This window comes from Hordeum vulgare, chromosome 5H, assembly GCF_904849725.1.
Source record: "Hordeum vulgare subsp. vulgare chromosome 5H, MorexV3_pseudomolecules_assembly, whole genome shotgun sequence".
Taxonomy (NCBI): Eukaryota; Viridiplantae; Streptophyta; class Magnoliopsida; order Poales; family Poaceae; genus Hordeum; species Hordeum vulgare.
The window spans coordinates 527,557,907-527,579,356 of record NC_058522.1 but is presented as its reverse complement, the minus strand read 5'-3'; the positions used below and the strand labels follow the sequence as shown (position 1 = coordinate 527,579,356).

Here is a 21,450-nt window from a genome sequence, read left to right as displayed (position 1 = left end):
CATAAACAAGAGAACATAGTAGCAAAAGTAAAGAACTTGCTAAAAATGTACTCCCTTGATTTCTAATTTCTAAATATTACGTACTTATACTCTCTAATACTTCTTTCTTTTCAAAATAAGTGTCTTAACTTTATACTAGTTTTAGTACGGAGTTGTACTAAGCTTAAAACACTTACTTTGGGACGGAGGAAGTATAAGATAAAAGAGTATGAATTTTGGTATAAACATATTGATCAGATCAGTCAAGATCGAATTTGTATTATTTGAACCCACTTAGGGAGTAGGTTCCCTTCAAAAATAAGTGTATGATGTGCATATGGTATTTTTTAGTAAAGGCGAAAGAATAGTTCGCTGTTCGCTCTGTGCTCATGACGCAGCTGCATGATTTTTTTCAGTGATGTGCATCTCCACTATATAGCCAGTTTGCGGTAGTCTCTTCCTTCTCCCGGCGATGTAGTCTCTACTATTAGCATGAGACATCGCTTCGTTTGGTTCGGATCTTCAGTACAACATTTGCTGTGTGGGCATGTTTGATTCGTTCCGCACGCTCTATCTAAAAATGGGAGATCGAGTAATTGAATTAGCTCATGTAGGCGTTTTCCCCTAGGCGGCGACCTAGGGTTCCTTTATCCTCCGGCGTTCCAACACCGTGAGTTTTCATATCTTCCTGGCGCTGCTTCGGTTCATCTGTATGGGTGTCGTATCCCTCGGTATCCAGCGGCGACTTGGACTCCAGGGTCTCGTTAATGGGGTGCTCGAGGCCGGCCTCATACCCCTTGTAGAAGAACTTGGCGCTGATGATCTTGCTGTTGGAGTAGGCGGAGGCGTTGAAGGCGGCAGCAGAGACGCATCCCCCGGAGAAGGACGAGGGTGGGGGCCGAGCCCGTCGCCGGCGGGCTTGAAGGAGACGTGGTTGAGCGGGTAGATCCCGGTGTCGAGCACCCTCACCACGACGTCCGACACGGCGCCGGACGCGGCGGGGAGGAGCCCGGCCGCGCTGCTGAGGCGGAGGGACTCCGGGGTGTGTGTGGTGTGTGGATGGGAGACGTCGGTGGGGGTCTGCGGTACGAGACGTGCGTGTGTGGGCTTGGTGCGTGCGTGGGTTTAGTTTTCTCCCGATATTTTTGGATCGCGGGAGGAGGAGGAGGTTACCAGGGAGGTGCTTTTTCGGGCGGACGAGAGGTCGAACCATCGCGACGTTCGATCTTGCTTTAATAGTAGAGAAAATCTAGCTGGGCGGGTTATGCCCATGCGCCATAGCACGTTATGAAAACATGATGTACTCTCATTGGTAGTTTTGCCAATTTTCAGAAATGAAACTGGTGGTGTTGGGCTCCTCATCAGTACCGAAAACAAGTACCTTTTAGGCCATGAACCTAGGTTTTGTGAGAAGACGCTCCAAGTGACGACTCAGCCAGAGGCCCAATATGTATCGTAATGCGTTCAAGTGATTTGTCACAACGGCTGAAGAAAGTAAGCCCATTTACATGTTCATGGCATGTTTGTTCAACTCGTATTTTTTACATACTTGCAAGAAATGTTCAAGAAAAAATGAATGTTTGTTCAACTCATATTTTTTACATACTTGCGAGAAATCTTCAAAAAGAAGTTACTCACAAAAAAAATACATATATTCCGGAATGAGCGGCTCTTTTTGGATTCGCAGATATTGACGATGCGGAAATCTGGATATGCCCATAAACAAGAGAACATAGTAGCAAAAGTAAAGAACTTGCTAAAAATGTACTCCCTTGATTTCTAATTTCTAAATATTACGTACTTATACTCTCTAATACTTCTTTCTTTTCAAAATAAGTGTCTTAACTTTATACTAGTTTTAGTACGGAGTTGTACTAAGCTTAAAACACTTACTTTGGGACGGAGGAAGTATAAGATAAAAGAGTATGAATTTTGGTATAAACATATTGATCAGATCAGTCAAGATCGAATTTGTATTATTTGAACCCACTTAGGGAGTAGGTTCCCTTCAAAAATAAGTGTATGATGTGCATATGGTATTTTTTAGTAAAGGCGAAAGAATAGTTCGCTGTTCGCTCTGTGCTCATGACGCAGCTGCATGATTTTTTTCAGTGATGTGCATCTCCACTATATAGCCAGTTTGCGGTAGTCTCTTCCTTCTCCCGGCGATGTAGTCTCTACTATTAGCATGAGACATCGCTTCGTTTGGTTCGGATCTTCAGTACAACATTTGCTGTGTGGGCATGTTTGATTCGTTCCGCACGCTCTATCTAAAAATGGGAGATCGAGTAATTGAATTAGCTCATGTAGGCGTTTTCCCCTAGGCGGCGACCTAGGGTTCCTTTATCCTCCGGCGTTCCAACACCGTGAGTTTTCATATCTTCCTGGCGCTGCTTCGGTTCATCCCTTCAACGGAAGCCTCTTTGCCTCTTTCAATCCCCTTGGTGCTCTCCTCACACGAGGAGGGTAACCTAGGGTTTCCTTCGTATATTGCCTACTCAGATCGCGGTGGTTCGAGCCAACATGTTGAATCCAGAGGAAGGCGAGCGGGCGACTCAGGTCCCTAGAGTGGATGGCACTGGTGATCTGCTGGAACGCCTGAATCTACAGGATGCCAAACTAGATGACCTGGTCTAGGAGGACGAATTTGACACCGCTCAGATCAAGCGCAAGTGGCTTGCACCGGGGAGGCTTCTGTTGGCAAAGTCGTTTAGTCAGAGTGCGTTAATTGGTGACATGAAGGCGGCATGGAATCCAGCGCAGCCGATGGTGTGGCGACGGATAAACCCTAACCTTTTCTCCATCCAATTCAATTGTTTGGGAGACTGGAACAAGGCAATGCACAAGGGGCCGTGGGATTTCATAGGTTATGCTCTGCTTCTTGCTAAATATGATGGGTTCTTGAAGCCGGAGAAGGTGAAGTTGGATAGATTAGAAACTTGGGCTCAAATCCATCGGCTCCCTCATGGTGTGTTGAAGAACAAATCCTTCCTGGAGAATCTTGCACGCCGCATAGGTGAAGTTCTGGAGGTTCAAGTAACACTTCCCGGTGGCTTTGTTGGGGAGTTTATTAGGGTGAGAGTCAAGCTGGACGTTGGAAAAAAGTTGACGAGAGTGGTCCGATTCAAGTCCGGAGTAACTGAGAATTACAGTGTGAAATATGAGAAGCTGCCCACGTTTTGTTATGAATGCAGCATGTTGGGTCACTGGTATGAGGAGTGTGGGACAGAGAACATGATACATCAAAGTTTGAGTGGGGTCCTTTCATCTTATCTTCAAGAGGCATGCTAGGAGAAATTGGTAATCGAGGGGGTTGAGCTGGCGGAACTGGACGTGGTGGTGGGCGTGATGGTTCGGGAGCGCGTGGTGGAGGCAGGGGAAGGAGGGTAACCCTCTCGAAGCACAAAGACAGACTTTCCAGCGGGATTTGGGAGGTTAGGATGAGGTGGATAACCACATGTCACAGAGCAATGAGGCACATGTTTTCCAACACACAGATGCAGAGATGTCTGAATATGATAGGAAGATAAGCTGGCATTTTAGTTGGTATTTAATAGAAAACTATCATAATTCACGCCAACATGTCCAGGAACTACAATATGATTTTGTAAGAAAACTACCACTTTTATCCTAATAAATGGCAAAAAAAACTATCATGTCAAAAAAGTTGACGATTTGGTTTGTTTAAATCAGTTTATGACAAGGATGACCCGCATGAAAGTGCTGACGTGGCATATTAGGAGCTGCTGCTCGCCTGCACTTGAGCAGGAGCTGCTGCTCGCCAGACCGGGCAGCTCGAGCAGGCGTTGCTGCTCGCCAGAACGAGGAGCTGCTGCTCGCCGACGCAGCGGCCTGCCCGCCCGGCGGCGTGGCGGCCTGCCCGCTCGGCAAGACCGCGTGCGGGGAGGCGGAGCCCGGACATGATTCTGATTCGCCCGCCCACGCTTGCGTCCAACATTGCCCGTCGTTTGAGCCTCCTCCTCTTTTCCATCAATTCTTTTCGTGGTCCTTTTGCTCTTTTGTGTCATTTTGTAAAACAAAAATACACAAAGACATAAGAAAATGTCATGTTGGTGAAGAAACCCAAGACATAAAAGCACAAAATCTGCTTCCTAGATATAAAAAATGTGTGACTACACTATCTTTGCTGGGTAAAATTTCTTTCCCTATTTAACATCTCCTAACTTCATCGCCACAACTACTAAAAGCTGCCTAATATTCATGATTACATCTCATCTCCTACTTGCTATTAGCATGATATTCGGTAGTACATGGTGGCACTGGCACACAAAAACAACCAACATCACAAAACCAAACCACATATTCATCTTCATCGCATTGCTTGACTTCAATAGAAAAAAAATAAAAAGATAAAAAAAGGATGCTACTCATGGACAGTAAATATGAAATGCACTGATAAAAAAGTCAACCAACCACTAAATTATTTTCCAAAATACAGTCCCACTGGATGTTAAAAAAGCAACTGATGCCCTATTTCGTTGTAAGTGCCAACACGAAGAAGTACCATTACCCCCTTCACATCTACAACTGGATGAAACAAAAAGAGCAACTCTACTCAAATTTCTATACAACTTCATGTGGAGATTCAAGCAACTCCACATTGCAACTCTCGACACGAAGAACTAACATTACCCCCTTTACATCTGCAACTGGATGAAACAAAAAAAAGCAACTCCACTCAAATTTCTATACACCTGCATGTGGAGATTCAAGAAACTCCACATTGCAACTGTCGACACGAAAAACTATCATTACCCCCTTTACATCTGCAATTGGACAAAATACGCAACTACTGTATTCAAATTTCTAAGCAATTGCTTGTGTATATTCAAGAAACTCCACAAAAAACAAAAACGGACAAATGCGAGCCTCCCGCGTCATGGCCAGTACCTCCTCCTCGAGCACGAGCTCCTCGAAACACTCCACCCCGACACTCCTCTGTTGATGCTTTTGCGAACCCCTCTCCTCGCCCTTGGCCCTCTCCCTCAATGGCCTCGGGGGGCATGTGGTGCCCGCGAACACCATGGACAGCCTTCGTGCTCGCCCACCTTGCACGCGACGGATGCAGGGCCCGTCATTACCACCGAAACCCTAACTCGTCGTGCCAATCGAACTCTGAAGCGGAACCGAGGAGATGGCGGGATTCACCTATGTGTAGCCGATGGCAAGCCGCGACCGCGGACGGCCTCCGGCATCGACGAATCTTCGACCAAACCACTACCACAACCCCGCGCACGTCGTCGTTGTAGTGGAGTGGGGAGGGAGGAGCAGAGGGGGATTCGAAATGGGAAACGAGAGGACGGTGCGGGGCTTTCGAACGAAATGAGCGGCGATGCAGGCAATTTCCTCGTGAAATAATGGCCTCAGGCCCGCCACTACACCGCGCCCCTGTCGCCACCTATGTCGGGATGGCCATCACACCGTCCGTGGCGATCGCGGAAGGTCCGCGCGATCGCACGGCTTGAGGCGCGTGTGCTCGATTTTGCTCTGCATTTTTAAGTATTTTAGGGTAATTAAAATCCGCACTTCCGCAGTCATCCGAACTCCTACGAATCGCAGAACGCACACAGAGGGGTGGCAACACCACCCGCCGGACGGCGACGCGAGCGAAGGCTAGCTGTTTGTCTCGCTCGCGCGGGAGGAGAAAGGCTGGTTGGTGACAGTGGAGGATGGAGAGCTACGAGTCTACTGCCCGTGACGGGTGGCTGGGCGACGCCCCGGCCGGATTTGATTCCACGAACGCGCGGATCCCTCCTCCGGTGGCCGGGGGACCTGCAAACAAAAGCGGAAAACGAAAGGTGGCGCGTACACACGACACGACACGAGACGGCCCGCCCCGGGGGCAGGTCAGCGCTGCCCGTCCCGTCCCGTCCGTGCTATCGGAGCCGAGCACGGAAAGCAAGCACTGCTCCTTCGGCTTCAGCACAGGTGGTACAAAATAACATGGCCCAGATCTAGGGCCTAGATACCTCTGCACCCGGCTGCTGTTTGTGTAGCCAAAGGCGCGCACACATACTCAGGAGTAGTGATCTAGGCACTAGTACCTTGGGTCAAGCGTTGCCGCCGGCGCTGGTCCACTCGTGGTGTGCTAAAAACCTATGCCGAAAAGCCCTTCCACTATATAACCGCGTGCGCTGCACACGGCAGCGTGCGCTAATCAGGCGGCCAAACGCCGAGGTGGCGCGCGCCTCGCGACGGGCACACGCGGCCGCGTGCATGCGTCGCCGGCGGGTGGTGTTATATGCACGCTCACCACCATTGCCCACTGCATGCTGTACCGACCTCCCGATCGCAGGCGAGTAGCGGCAGCGAGCGATCCGTCGCTACGCTACATACGGATACGGTCCACTCCCACTTGGCCAGCGGACGCGCACGGCGAGCGGCGCGCGTGCACACACGCAGCGACGACGGGGGACCGGAGACCGGTCGGTCGATGGAGGTCCACACCAGTATGCATGCGCGGTATCGATCGTTGGACCGATCGATCGATCGATCATCACCCATCCTGCAGCATGCAGGGTCACTGTTGGGGAGATGCTCTACTCCGATGCCGGCCGGCGTAGGTAAAAGCACGTGGACGGCTGGCGCAAGGCTCGGCCATTTGATTCGACGCACCCAGCGCGCGACGACGCGCATTATCAACGGCATAGTGGCGTCAACGGCTGGTTAAAACAAATGAAAATCACTTGTCCAGGATCCTCATCATCCTGGTGAAGTGGTGATCGAGGCCATGGCATCTATCCAGTTTACTTTTCCAACGCATGATGCCCATAGATGGATGGGCTCATCACTTCTCACATGATAATAGAGGACAAGGGCACCGGAAAGCTGACCACCTTTAATCGCCGATCCCCATGTCAAAAGCGATTGGTACCTGCTGGCGACGGCACAGTAGGCTGCGATCGATCCTGTGCATGCCGTCCTCTTGTTGCAGGCGGGAGAAACATGCAACGCCATGCATGCACCGCGCGTGGCCGCCACCCATGTGCGCGCGCGCGCCCGCTCGCTGGCTCGAACCAGATGCCATCTTTCTACACCCTCCACTTGTGCCCAGCTCGACCCCTCGGCGATATCGAGTACAAAATCCTCTTGAACAGTCCCGTGGATGACACGAATATATCAGTATTAGATATTTGGTCTTGAGGCGTGAGGCGATTGGGGCATGCATCCTTACTTCTTTAGGCGAGAGCATCGACGTCTAAATGATCCGGATAGGGCAGAGAAGAGAACAAAGGTCGCTCGGGGCATGTGAAACTGTAATCAGACACGTCAAGCAGGCAGGACAAAACTTTAGCCGGGACGCTTTTGACGGCACCCGATTCCCGCCCAAGGTTTCGTCTCTGGTCTCGAGTTTTTTGTCACCGCACAATGCTAATTATTTACTTCACAAAATTGTGATCTTGTTACGCACAATGATCGACGCTATATCAGAGTACTCACATGAGGGTTCCCATTTCGGACACAATTCTTTTATCATGCGCATGTAGACGACGGGGCCAGGACCAAAAAGCCACTTTGCTAAAAGCGCAAGAGCAACCCCAATCGGCCGAGCGCGATCACACGAAGTGGCGATGCACGATGAGTCGCGTGCCACGGACGCGCCGCGCGCGTGCCGGCGCGTGCCCGTCGGGGTGCCCTGCTGGCCATTCGTCCGCCGTCCGATCAGAGCCACGGACGGCCTCGATGGGTTTCCCATGGCCCAGAGCCCCCGAGGAAATAAACCCAAGGCGGCGGCGGGCGTACGAGGAGTGGAGTAGAGGAGGGAATGGAGACGCCAAGTGGAATATAAATTGGGATGACCAGCGGTCAGACGCTACCATCCAAGAATCTAGGCAAGTGTACCACCGTCTCCACTCTTCAGTCCACCGGAGATATATACGAGCGAATCATTGTAGCTTCGTAGCTCGCGTGCAGCCACGGCCAGCGAAGCAGAGCGTGCGTGCGTGCAGAGCGTACGTGAGAGAGATGTCGTCGACGACGAAGCCGCCGGCGGCGGGAGGGAAGGGTGCGCAGGGAGAGGGGGAGAGGTACCCGGTGGAGGAGGTGGCGCTGGTGGTGCCGGAGACGGACGACCCGGCGACGCCGGTGATGACATTCCGGGCGTGGACGCTGGGGCTCACCTCCTGCGTGGTGCTCATCTTCCTCAACACCTTCTTCACGTACCGCACGCAGCCGCTCACCATCTCGGGCATCCTGGCCCAGATCCTCGTGCTCCCCGTCGGCCGCTTCATGGCGTCCGTGCTGCCCGACCGCGAGGTCCGGCTGCTCGGCGGCCGCCTCGGGAGCTTCAACCTCAACCCGGGCCCCTTCAACATCAAGGAGCACGTCATCATCACCATCTTCGCCAACTGCGGCGTCTCCTACGGCGGCGGCGACGCCTACTCCATCGGCGCCATCACCGTCATGAAGGCCTACTACAAGCAGTCGCTCAGCTTCCTCTGCGCCCTCCTCATCGTCCTCTCCACGCAGGTCCGATCCCTTCATCGTCAATCTCGCCATTCACAGAGTCGAAAATTCGAAAAAATATATATTTTCAAGCTCAATTGATCATTTGTCAACAAGTTGCTTGCATACGCATCAAGGAATTGACAGTGCCTTCCGTTCCGTTTGGTGTTGAATTCCACACGCGAATGCGACGGGCACGAGGCATCTAGCTAATGGCTAGGGAGAAGTGACCAACACTAGATGCCTGGCTGCCAGTCGATGGTGTGATGTTTTGGTCCGCCTAGAGAGTTACCGCCAATGATTCGTCGGAGAAAGAACGGAGGAAAAATCTTAGCGCCACCGAGAATCCATGGCCCTACGAATAATTGGCGGGGCTCTGTTCTTGCGTATGCATGCACCTCTTGTGGAATTTCGTCGTGGTCAACTTTGAAATTCTGTCAGGTTGCGGTCACCAGTGCAATATAACATCGTGGATGCATTCATCCAGAGAAATTATCATCATATCATGGATGCACTGTCATGTCATGGAGCGATCAGTTAAATATAATCCACCCAGAAGAAAAGTGTCCGTCTTTCTTTTTCAGTTGTTATGCATGTGATGCTTTTTTAAGAGTACATACTGGAAAACGTGTACTGACTCGTCCAAAACTGCATACAGATTCTGGGCTATGGCTGGGCTGGCATGCTGAGGAGGTTCCTCGTTGACCCTGCCGAGATGTGGTGGCCTTCCAACCTCGCCCAGGTCTCCCTCTTCAGGTAGTAAGTAGTAACCAAGCTCACTCTCCCAATGCTAATCTTGCAACACAAGGAAAATTTTGGGTTCCCTACAACTTTGGATGGAATGCAGGGCGCTGCACGAGACGAAGGAGGGCGGGAAGCCGTCCAAGGGCCCGTCGAGGATGCGCTTCTTCCTCATCTTCTTCTTCGCGAGCTTCGCCTACTACGCGCTCCCGGGCTACCTGCTGCCGATCCTGACCTTCTTCTCGTGGGCGTGCTGGGTGTGGCCGCGCAGCATCACGGCGCAGCAGGTCGGGTCCGGCTACCACGGGCTCGGCGTCGGCGCCTTCACGCTGGACTGGGCGGGCATCTCGGCGTACCACGGCAGCCCGCTGGTGGCGCCGTGGGCGTCCATCGCCAACACAGCCGTCGGCTTCGTCATGTTCATCTACGTCATCGTGCCGCTCTGCTACTGGCGGTTCAACACCTTCGACGCCCGCCGGTTCCCCATCTTCTCCAACCAGCTCTTCACCTCCACGGGCCAGAAGTACGACACCACCAAGGTGCTCACCAGCGACTTCGACCTCAACGTCGCCGCCTATGACAGCTACGGCAAGCTCTACCTCAGCCCGCTCTTCGCCATCTCCATCGGCTCCGGGTTCCTCCGCTTCTCCGCCACCATCGTGCACGTGCTGCTCTTCCACGGCGCCGACATGTGGCGGCAGAGCCGGAGGGCCATCGGCGCCGCGGCCAAGCTCGACGTGCACGCCAGGCTCATGCAGAGGTACAAGCAGGTGCCGCAGTGGTGGTTCCTGGTGCTGCTGGCCGGGAGCATCGCCGTGTCGCTGCTCATGTGCTTCGTGTGGAAGGAGCAGGTGCAGCTGCCATGGTGGGGGATGCTCTTCGCCTTCGCGCTCGCCTTCGTGGTCACCCTCCCCATCGGCGTCATCCAGGCCACCACCAACCAGGTGCACATCTATTTTCCGTTCTTCAGCAGTAATGCAGCACAATCTTTGCCTGCGCTCAACTGATCATCAACCGGTTCATCGTGCGGTCTGCTTGCAGCAACCCGGGTACGACATCATCGCGCAGTTCATGATCGGCTACGCGCTGCCCGGCAAGCCCATCGCCAACCTGCTCTTCAAGATCTACGGCCGGATCAGCACCGTGCACGCGCTGTCCTTCCTCGCCGACCTCAAGCTCGGACACTACATGAAGATCCCGCCACGCTGCATGTACACCGCCCAGGTGCAGATCCCGCCTAGAAGCTTTGAACCATGAAAAATCTCCCGTCTTAACCTCAATGAATGAATGTGCAGCTGGTGGGCACGGTGGTCGCCGGCGTGGTGAACCTGGCGGTGGCATGGTGGATGCTGGACAGCATCGAGAACATCTGCGACGTGGAGGCGCTGCACCCGGACAGCCCCTGGACGTGCCCCAAGTACCGGGTCACCTTCGACGCGTCGGTGATCTGGGGCCTCATCGGGCCGGGGAGGCTCTTCGGCCAGCACGGGCTGTACCGGAACCTGGTGTGGCTGTTTGTGGTCGGCGCCGTGCTGCCGGTGCCGGTGTGGCTGCTGAGCCGGGCGTTCCCGGAGAAGAAATGGATCGCGCTCGTCAACGTGCCCGTCATCTCCTACGGCTTCGCCGGGATGCCGCCGGCCACGCCCACCAACATCGCCAGCTGGCTCGTCACTGGCACCGTCTTCAACTTCTTCGTCTTCAGGTACCGCAAGGGGTGGTGGCAGAAGTACAACTACGTGCTGTCGGCGGCGCTCGATGCCGGCACCGCCTTCATGGGGGTGCTCATCTTCTTCGCGCTCCAGAACGCGCACCACGACCTCAAGTGGTGGGGCACCGAGGTCGACCACTGCCCGCTCGCCACCTGCCCCACTGCGCCCGGCATCGTCGTCAAGGGCTGCCCGGTCTTCTGAGCACTGAGCTCGCCGGAGCATCGGACAGTGCCCACCATGTATGTAGCTGGCAGTGATCATCGTCTGGATTGGTAGAGGAAGCCATGAATTCGGCCTCTCTTGTGTCCATTAAGCGACGCAGCCGCTCGTCCTGAATCCCATTGTAAACATTGTGTGTGTGTGTGTGTGTTTTCTCCAAGGAAATCAAATGCCTGGTCTATATAAAATCATGTCACTCTGAATATACTCATAGGCAAATCACACCCTTCACTATTATCGTGATGATGAAACCACAAAGATATGGTCAATGCAATGCAGCAAATAAATCAATCCGCCAGGACACAGGAATACGCATAATTTAACACAACAGAATGATAAGAACAGAACAGAGCATACTTATGCACCACACAATGGCACTATTCTCAACTGCCACCTATCAAGCTATCAACAGGAGAGTGACATGAGAGGGAGGCACCTGTGGTCGTCGGCCGTTGGGCACGCCGGAGTGAATGGTTCAGAGCGGCAGCTCGAACACCTCGTCCCCTCTCGCGGCGATGTGCTTCCTGCAGACCCACCCAATGTGGCCGTCGTCTCTGTACCGAACGCGCCACAGGCCAAACCTCTGCGCAATGTCCATCCCTGTCAGAACCCCTTGCCCTCTCAAGAAATCCACGAGCCACTGCCTGGCCGCTTTCATGTCCTCCCCCATGTCATTGGTGCCGCTGTTCCTCGCCCTTCCATACATCGCTGCCGCACCTAGAGCCCCCACCGATGCGGCACCGTACATGGCTGAGGAGTCGAGCAGGTGCACCACCTCCCTGCTCAGGTCAGGGATCATCTCCCCCATCCCGACGATGAAATGCGCGCCGATCTTCAGGGCAAACGTCAGGAGCTTCATGAACTTGCTCATGTAGGGCAGCAGGGACTGCACCGCTTGGTTGTCCACCTGGATCAGATCGCACCCGATCTGATCCTCCACCACATGCATCTCCCTTCGGAATTCGCACAGCATGTGCACCCGTAGGGATCGCATGCCGGGCAGGATTCTCGTGACCAGCTTCCTGGAGCGGTTGTCTAGGCTGACAAGATAGAACATCTGGGGCACTTTTCTGTCTTCCAGTTGAATGCTGTAGTTCATCACGTAGTCCATTTTCCTGTGGAGCTCGGTCACAAGGTGATATTCGTAGTACCTCAAGCTTGCAATCTCTTCCTTCAGGTCCCTTATTCCTTGCTCTATTATCTTCAGTCTTTGGAGAACCATCTCGACCCCTCTCGCGATGCCCAGGATGGAGGGATCGACCACGCCTGCTTCAGGGATGGTTTCAGGCTGCTGCAGATTGTCCGGGGTGACAGCGAGTTCAGTTGCGAGAAACTGTAAATCATAGTACCTGCGGTGCAGAACTTCATGGAAGTCATCATCTGATAGCAGATCTCTAGCATGGTCGGATCCTGATCTTAAGATGAGCCTTCTATTGCTTTCAACTGCATTCCAGGTATGCTGATAATCATATATGCTTTCTGCCGGCAGTGACAGTAGAATTTGCTTTATTTTTTTCAGAGGGAGCTGCTGAGTTGCACGGAACCTTCGTGGTATGAGATATTTCACACAGTCAGGCCTGAGAATGTTTTCCTTGAACGTCATATTGGGAGACAAATTCAGTATTGTTGGGATAACAAACTTGTGGAGTAGCCTCACCATGTCCGTAATGTTTCTACCGGAGCATGCAAGAACATCTATGGATGAGCCAAACCTCATTCCTAGCTCCACCTTTACATGGACACCATTGATCACTGTATAAATAAGGTTTTTCTCGAGGTTATAAACTGCTTCCTGCTGTCCAAGACACATGATTTTGTTATGCAGACGAACCTGGAAAGAAAATTTTCCTTTAGAAAATCGAACCTGTATAAACTATACTGAAGCAATATCCAGGTGTAACCACCAGTTAATTTATGTTTTAGAGTAAATACCAGAAAACTATAACAATTGCGGCACTGGTTTGCAAAGCCACAAGTTTTGAAAGAAAATAAAAGGATCACTTGGCAGATACAAATTACAGTAGTAATTATCTGTTGGTGTATGTTTTTACGGTTTTACCTGCAGTCTTGGAAAGAAGTCACTTGTCAGGAGCATGTGTATATCTTCACATTCGAGACGCCTTCCAACAAATCTACATTCCGGCATAGTTAACTGCCATTTTTCAGTCCCTACTTTGTTTTCCTCAAGAATGGCTGGTAGTAGAAGTAATGTATGTGGGTTCCCAGGGTCCTGTTCATAGCACAATTCGAGTTCCAGCAATATATTTATGATATCACTGGCCTGTAAGGATGCACCAGTTCTCCAGTTTGTTCTTGGAATTTGGTTCTGCAGCTTCTCTTGCAGAACCTTCTCCAGCTCCTCTTTATGGACAAAACCACCACTGCTCTCTATCTTGATTGACTTCAATGTGGCTAGTTGGCTGAGGACATCTCGGCAGAACCATTCACAATTCATTACCAGAAGTCCAAGTTCCTCAAAAAATACTATTTCACCCAAGGTATGCAGTGATTTAGCAACAGCACGTCTCCGTGTGTCCACTTTCTCCACATTATCACGCCTCGATCTCAACCTTAGCGATGGAATGTTGAGCTGGCATATCTCGCAGAACTCAGCCCACCTTATCACTGCTCTGCTATTCTTCAACCTCCAGTCATGCAAGATCTTGATCAAATCATTACATACTTCATAAACTTGAGGAACTTGTTGGATTATTGTCTTTGTTGTCTTTCGCAAGTGATGAGTGAGTTTGCTTACTGAAACCAATGATCTCGAGTCCACAGCAAAAACAGTGGGGTAAATTTCTGCATCTGAATGGAAGTCTTCTCTGAGCCTTTGTACAACGGTAGCAATTGGCTGTAGCCCTTCTGGTAGATGAGACACCTTGTCATAATGGGTGAGAACTATAGTTACACAGGGTCGAAACGAGTGTAACTGTGACACTCTCCGCCTATAATTTGAAATCAAGAACCTCAACCAATATATGAGTTCCCATTCAATCTCATCTATGCTTTTTGGATATTTAGTAGCAGGCTTTCCAACCAAACTAGACACAATCATGAAAAAGCTTGGACCACCAAGCACCACGAACATGAAATCATGCAACGCAAAATTTCCTTCATTTCCACCAAGATTACACATTGTCAACTTTGTGTTGCCATCAAAGATTGAGTTCATCTTATTCTCATCGCTGAATGGCATTTGCTCAACTGGAGTCTTCAGAGTTTTTCTAACATCCATGCGAGGAAAATTCATTGCATTCATGCACCGATTCATGGAGCTACATAGCGTGCTTTTACCTGAGAGCACATGCAAATTGAAGCATCACATATTATAACCAATTCTTAGAGAACATAACGGGATTTGTTTTTGTAGAGCTGTCATGTAAGGTACAAACATTGTATAGTGAAGTCAACAAAATGTAGGTACTAATTTAGCAGGCCCACATGTCCTGTGAATGTGAAGCACATTCCATCAAAATGATATTTGACATAATCTATTCAGAAAATTCACAGGTTGTCAAAATTGTATGCTGAACAAAATAAAACTAGTATTTGCTTATTGATGCCTATAGATTAGAAAAAGCAGGGTATTGGTGGGTGAAATTGCACCTGCTAATTCTTGGCCGCACAGAACAACTCGGCAGCATGTAGGAGCACTTAGTGGCAAATCAAGCAAATCATTTGGCAGAACCAAACTCCCGTTCTGACCAAGTTTCTCATATATTTGGCCTGTCTTGCCTGCAACATGCAAAGGTGTTTCATGAAGATCAATTTCTTCAATCCATGGATTGACCTGCAAAGTATTCATAATGGTCTGTAAGACTGCCTCCCCCTCAACTCCCTTGCACCCTCTGAATGATAAAATTCGAAGAGTGGCATTCCTTTGTAAGGTTGTAAATATATTGACCACATCACTTGATGTCAGGCTTGCATCATCACATATTGCCAGCTGAATGAGGCTCTGGTTTGTCTCCAACATCTGCAAGATTGCAGCCACACCATATCTACCTATATTTGTTCTCTTTCCCCCAAAACTCAAAACCTTCAAAGTGGAATTGGCTTGTGTCTGAAGTGGTGAGAATGTGCTAAGAGGGCATAACAAATGCTCCAACCCAACTCCACCAAAGCGATTCCCATCCAAAGTCAAACTCTCTAAATACTTGTTCTTGAATAGTCCTGCAGCTATGTACACCACTGCTTTGTCCCTGAGGCAACACTTGGTAAGTTTGACAACTTTTAGGCTCCTATTCCGGTCGAGGACCTCTCGAAGTTCTTTGGTCCATCTGGACTTCAGAGGGACACCTGTCATGTCCAATGTTGTCACCGTGGTGTTCCACGCCAAAGCACAAGCAACCCGTTGTAGGCCTGTAGAATTGATATTGTTGTAAATCCTCATGTTTCCAGTTTCTGGCAGGAACTCAACAATTTTACAGTTGTCCATGCCACCTCTTGTATCACGACTGCGTCCCCATATATGCACCTCCACTCTGCGATTGCGTGCCAGCACAGCAGAGATAAGCGGGGCCGCTGGAATGGAGCTGTTGTCAAGTATAATCAACAGCTTCAACATATAGTTCACCTCAATCATCTTGGAGAGTTCTTCTGCTCCCTTGGAGCCCATGGAGTCTTCCCATACTTGAAACTCTTCAACGCTTCTGTTGTTTCCCAAAGCTGACGCAAGCAGTGTGGCTCCAGTGGCTCCAATTCTACAATCATTGAAAACAACGGCTTTCAAGGTGTTGTTCCTTTGGAGCATTTCTGAGAGTGGGACTAAAGCAACAGCTGATTTTGTGCTAAACACATTTTTTTGGAACTCCACCTGCTTCACATTTGAGACAGGGCCTAAGTATGAACAGAGAAGTTGGATTGCTTCAGGCTGCCATTCAATACCATGAAAAAGAAGGTTAGTCACACCTCTGTAGCTCTCTTTCGAATCCACAAGATGATGCAGAAACTCAAGCAGAAAGTTGACACCATTGCGGTCTGCACAAATATGGATCCTTAGTGATCTCTCACTTTCCATTGACAAGCCCGATCCCGAGTTTGCTGCAACCTGGTAGAACGCAATGTTCTCGATGTCCTTGAACTCCTGTAAATCAATTTCTGCAACATCTCTGATATACTCCTGGTTAGATGGTGATGGTACCATGATGATCCCATCACCCATGCTTGGAGGTGTTGATGAAGAGTAGTTGAATCAGGGACGGGAAGCAAAGGTGAAAGGTTTACCTTTACCATGCAAGTAGAATTCAGATGTATATAGGTGTCTGAACAAAACAGATTTCAGCGGCAGATGTCACATATGGCAACTGGAAAGAAAGTTCTCTAAAGAAAACGAGTGCAAGGCAAGGTCAGGCATCAGATTCCTGGCTTGTCTAGGGAGCATCATAAAGAAAGGAATAATCTTTTTGCTTTGCTTGTCTGAAGGAACATGATTGGCGCAGCTAATACGATTCCAAGTATACAAAGTCGCTTGTGTAGTTCCACGTACCAAGGTATCAAAGTTGGTATACTGAAAATATCAAAGTTTTGCTTTGATTGTCAACTTTTAAAGCATCAACCATGGCTCCAGTATATGTATGATCCATCCTAACTACATGCACCCATCCAAAATATCACATATCACATATAACACATATAAATTGCAACATCAGCACAATATTTGACAGGAAGTATCTACATTGTCAGGCAATAAACTTAAAATTGTGTTTACTTGTACCATTGCAGAATTCAGGAAATAAAAGAAGATTTACTTCCCATTGTCTTACATCACTGGTAATCAATTTGATTATTTCTTAATTTTAGCATTACATTGCATTGTGTGCTTTATTCAGAAATAGATTCTCAGAAGTGTGCAGGAAGTAAGGAATAAGTGCGGGATGCCTTTAATATTCAGACAATAAAAGCCAGCCCATTCTTTCCCCCCTCTTATTATCTACAGAGACTGAGCCTTATATGAGCTTCACACAACTTGTTGAGCTGCATACTTGTAGATTTCCAAGAAACGAAACACACTGTAGAATTACTTAGTTGTTAAGGTGCTAGGAGTAGAAAGAAGCAAAATGCGTACATACTTACCACCAAGTGCAGGCAGAGTGAAGAACTGCGATCTGAGGAACCAAGCAGCAACAAGGCTGATGCTGCTACTTTATTTTATCCTTCACTTTGCCGCAGTTTCGGCTCAGCAAGGTATGACAGTAACCTCTAGCTCCTGATTCCAAAATGCTCATGTGCTATTTATCCTTATTTTGCATTTTTCATCTTATTTTCTCTAATCATCCAAGTGTTTCTTCTTTCAAAATTCTAATAACATAAAATTCAATCTCAGAGTAAGCAATGCAGACTTTAACCATGTAAACCGGGGGAGGGGGGGGGGGGCGCTATTGTCCATAAGCAGTTTTCTGTCACATTCATCAGTGGGTATATTTATTGCTCTTGAATGAGATATCAGAAACTTTTGAGCCTGAGAAATCATGGCCTCCTTGCTGTTCATATTAAGATTCATGGGGTGCTATGTTAGTAAATACAGAAATAATCACTGAACATTGAAAAGAACCATCCAGTAACTGAAATAGTGTGATCTGAATCCATAGTCTCCCAGATAAATGAATGAAACACCAAACCATGTAACGAATTTGAAGAAATACTTACACCTATAAATTCAAGCAGAGGATGGTAACTGGGAGAAGCAATGGTGCATAGAGGATGAGCAAAGACCAGATGGTATCCTACAGATTGCTCTTAGCTGGGCATGTGGTCCTGGAGGTGCAGATTGTACGATGATTGAGCCTAACAAATCATGTTACCTACCCAATACAGTCAGGGACGATGCATCTTATGCCTTCAACAGCTACTGGCAAAAATACAAGAAACATGGTGGTTCTTGCTACTTCAATGCAGCTGCAATGGTCACCAACCTAAATCCAAGTATGTCCATAATCTGAACCATCATTAGGAGCATACACTTTTGCAGGTTGAAATTCCACTGGCAAGATCAAACATGCAGAGCACAAGCACACACCACACACACAAGATGCCCGCACGCCACAAGCACACACACATACCACACACCACATAACACACACACTTACGGAAGTTCTTTTCTTTGGAATCAGCAAGTACTCCTAACAAAGTTAGGATAGCATCCAAATATAAATAACTTATCTTACTCCCCCTGATTCATAATATAAGCAGTTTTCGAATTTGTGTTAGTCAAACATTTTTAGGTTTGACCATCGATATAGAAAGAATTACCAGCTTAGACAATATGAAACTGACATGACTAGTGTCATAATTATATTAAGAATTTGTCTGAAACAACATTTTTTTTGAAAAAATTATGATCAAAGTGTTACTTTGAAAACCATGTAAATGCTCTAGGCTACTTATATTGTGAATCACAGGCAGTACACAAAAACATGATCATTGTCAGCCTGTCATTCACTTTGTGCCGTCATGTCAATGCAGGTCGTAACTCATGTAACTTTGAAGTAGTGCCCTGATATAACGGTGGGTGAAGCACTAGAAGACACATTTCTTCTACTGATCCTTCAAATCAGATAAAGAAAAGGGAAAAAATGTTCACATTGTTCGCCTTTGTGGAGGGGATGTCATTACTCGAATCAGGAGGGCAATGCCTAATATTGATCCATACTTCAGAATGTTTCAACTCTGTGTCTCATCTATAATCAGACTATTTTCAATTTTAGTCATCTACCCGGTTTTGTATCAATACAAGTTGAGCACGTTTTCTATGGTGCGTAAAGGGGTAGAGACCCAAACAGCTAGGACATAATCAAGCGCAATAATCACTATGGTTATCTGACACTTGTAGTGCAATTAGATTGAATCATTACTACAGTAAGTAGTGCCCGTGCCCGATCTCTACAATGTTAAATAAATTATAATCATACAAGTTATGGAAGCACGGTGAACCAAACTATAACCTGAAAAAGAGGATATTTTGTAGATGGATGGAAGCAGAGAGATTGACAGAAGTCAAGCTGACCTAACTGACCGTGTTCGCAAGGCCAACCACGAGAGGCAAGATACCGTGATTGTCATGGAAAAATTATTGGCGTTAAATCTAAAGAAACAAGAGACGCAGCTTCATTGGCATGAGCAACTGGTCCGACTATTAAGCAGGATGTACAAATGAGGAAGTGCGAAACATCAACGGAACTGATTTATTTTAATTATTCTCTGAAGGCATGAGAAAGATGTGTGACACAGCAGTACAATCATGACCTAATAGAGCGACAAATACAAAGCCTTGTGTAAAGTAGACATAGTTTTCACCCGATAAAACACAATACAATCAGAAGAGCAGGCTGGCCCATGCAGCAATGAATGCAAAGCCACCAATCGGCGCCGGTGAAGAGAACTTCCTGTCTTCAAGGTAAGCCACGGTGTAGCACCTAGAAATGAAATGAGCACCAATCATTGCGTCATTCCATCATTCAGAAACAACGCAAACACACGTTTTCTTTGCATCCCACGAAAGTTCACAGTGCAATTTATATACAAAAACACACTTACGTTCCAGAGAAGAGCACAATTCCAGTTGTCAGAAGGCCTCCGAACTGCATATACACAGCAAAGAACCGCATGAATTAGCGCGCGGCTACATAAGAAAAAGCGAAAGCGCGATGCGGGTGTTGATACTGACGACGTTGGGGCGCTTGGTCATGGGAGCCCCGAGCAAGGCCGCAGTGTGGACGAGGTGGTACAGGGACGCGGTCTGCCAAATCTGTCCAAAACAAAAAAAAATCCCCCAACTGTAAGACGCAGATTGATTCGTGATTTGGAGGAACGGGTCGGAAGCGGGACGAGGGAGCGGGCCGGGGTCGACGAACGGAGAGTGGCCGAGCGTACCTCCTTGTATCTAGGGTTCTGGGGGCGGAACATGTGCGCTCCATAGGTGCCCAGTCCAAGAGCAGCGACCCCTGCTCGACCAATTTCACCCAGCCGTCAGAGTGCGGAAGAAACCGGAGGAAGGGGGGGTGGGGAGGGGGGTGGGGGGTACCGGAGACGGCGGCCACCTTGTGCCATAGCATCGGGTCCGTGGGCATCACCATCTTCTTCTCCCTCTTCGGGTCGTCGTCTCCGTTCGCTCGGCTGCTTCTGCTTGCGCTTTCCTTCCTTCTCCGCTGGTGGTTGACGTTTTTCGAGGGAGCTGCTGGCCGCAGTCAACTAATTTCTGTGGCCAAATCGGTCGAAACAGTTGTGAAACGTTGGATACTTGGATGAATGGCCAGCACGGCGCATTGCTAAGGGTATAAGGAAAAGGGGAGTGATCTGCGCCGGCGCGTTGGCCGAAACTTTGGGCCGGCCACGCGCGGGCCGCACGATCCACCAACCCCCGCGCGTCCGCACCGTTGGATCTTCATGCAACATTTTTTTATGCAACAAAATTTTGATACGATGCAATAATTTTTTCAACGGTTGTAACAAAAAATAAAATTTGTAGCAAAAAAGTACCTACGTGATTGTAGCAAAAAAACAAAGGTGATGGTACATGATACCAAAAGTGAAACGCCGGTCTAACAAATATTTACGTGACGTGTATGCAACTTTTTTAGTGAAGGTTGCAATAAAAAATGATGCCGGTTGTAGCAAAAATTAACACGATTGTAACAAAAGTAAAAAACATCGATTGTAACAAAAAATTCGAAGAACTGGAGTTGCAACCAAACGTATATGCAGCTTTTTACTGGACAAATATAGGAAAAATAACGCTTGCAGCAAATATGACGCTGGTTGCAACAATTTAAACGAAAAAATGTTGCATGGCCAGTCAGCGGGTACGCGCGGTCGCGTGCGGCCGGCCGAACAGTTCGACCGGCGCACCGGCCAGAAACGATTTCCCAAGGAAAACACCCGTGTGTTCATACGGGCTATACGGCGTGTTATCTCTAACATTCCGATCTAACACAAAACCACCATCCCATGGCGCATCTTTTTTTTGTCAGAACCTTCTCATCCATTTGTTTTCTACCGTGGCGATTCATTTTTCGTCCACTTCATCTTCATCTTCATTGTGCATTGCAACAACGATAAAAAAAAATCATGTTAACAATATAATAGAGTGGATTAGACGGATACATAATATTGACAACAACAAATAACTATAGAGATCATTCTCAAAGGTCTATTTAACTTTGTAAACGCACATGTCAGAAGTGAGTGGCAACGTGAATTATAGCCACCAATAAGCTTCATCTTCAGCCCGCATACCATTCATTGCTAGAAAGGATAATTATTGTTCTTCTCTTACTCGTCCTACCCTACATCTTCTACTCCTAGCCTATTTGTTAACCCATTTCATTAGCGCCAA

The 21,450-nt window shown here is 48.6% G+C and overlaps 4 protein-coding genes across 5 annotated transcripts; 2 read left to right on the top strand and 2 right to left on the bottom strand.

The window, feature by feature from the left end:
• The first annotated feature begins 7,801 nt into the window (after window positions 1–7,801).
• LOC123452259 (oligopeptide transporter 3) lies at window positions 7,802–11,302 on the top strand. Its single transcript, XM_045128888.1, has 5 exons — window positions 7,802–8,469; window positions 9,104–9,201; window positions 9,293–10,130; window positions 10,228–10,410; window positions 10,482–11,302. Exons 1-5 carry the CDS (start codon window positions 7,966–7,968, stop codon window positions 11,094–11,096), a joined length of 2,238 nt encoding a protein of 745 aa, XP_044984823.1. The 5' UTR covers window positions 7,802–7,965; the 3' UTR covers window positions 11,097–11,302.
• Window positions 11,303–11,319: 17 nt separating this feature from the next.
• LOC123452258 (protein TORNADO 1) lies at window positions 11,320–16,739 on the bottom strand. The gene is made up of 3 exons (XM_045128887.1): window positions 14,724–16,739; window positions 13,174–14,411; window positions 11,320–12,945 (listed from the first exon to the last, which is right to left on the bottom strand). Exons 1-3 carry the CDS (start codon window positions 16,279–16,281, stop codon window positions 11,590–11,592), a joined length of 4,152 nt encoding a protein of 1,383 aa, XP_044984822.1. The 5' UTR covers window positions 16,282–16,739; the 3' UTR covers window positions 11,320–11,589.
• Window positions 16,740–19,421, top strand: LOC123452260 (major pollen allergen Ole e 10). The gene is made up of 3 exons (XM_045128889.1): window positions 16,740–17,303; window positions 17,784–18,041; window positions 18,582–19,421. The coding sequence occupies exons 1-3, from the start codon at window positions 17,177–17,179 to the stop codon at window positions 18,614–18,616; spliced, it is 420 nt and encodes a 139-aa protein (XP_044984824.1). The 5' UTR covers window positions 16,740–17,176; the 3' UTR covers window positions 18,617–19,421.
• LOC123452262 (transmembrane protein 256 homolog) lies at window positions 19,287–20,326 on the bottom strand. Of its 2 annotated transcripts, none has more exons than XM_045128890.1 (5): window positions 20,140–20,326; window positions 19,989–20,059; window positions 19,783–19,863; window positions 19,653–19,696; window positions 19,287–19,531 (listed from the first exon to the last, which is right to left on the bottom strand). In XM_045128890.1, exons 1-5 carry the CDS (start codon window positions 20,189–20,191, stop codon window positions 19,432–19,434), a joined length of 348 nt encoding a protein of 115 aa, XP_044984825.1. In that variant the 5' UTR covers window positions 20,192–20,326; the 3' UTR covers window positions 19,287–19,431. The 2 variants fall into 2 exon arrangements, with proteins under 2 accessions (XP_044984825.1, XP_044984826.1); XM_045128891.1 differs by having other exon boundaries at window positions 20,156–20,324.
• Window positions 20,327–21,450: the final 1,124 nt, after the last annotated feature.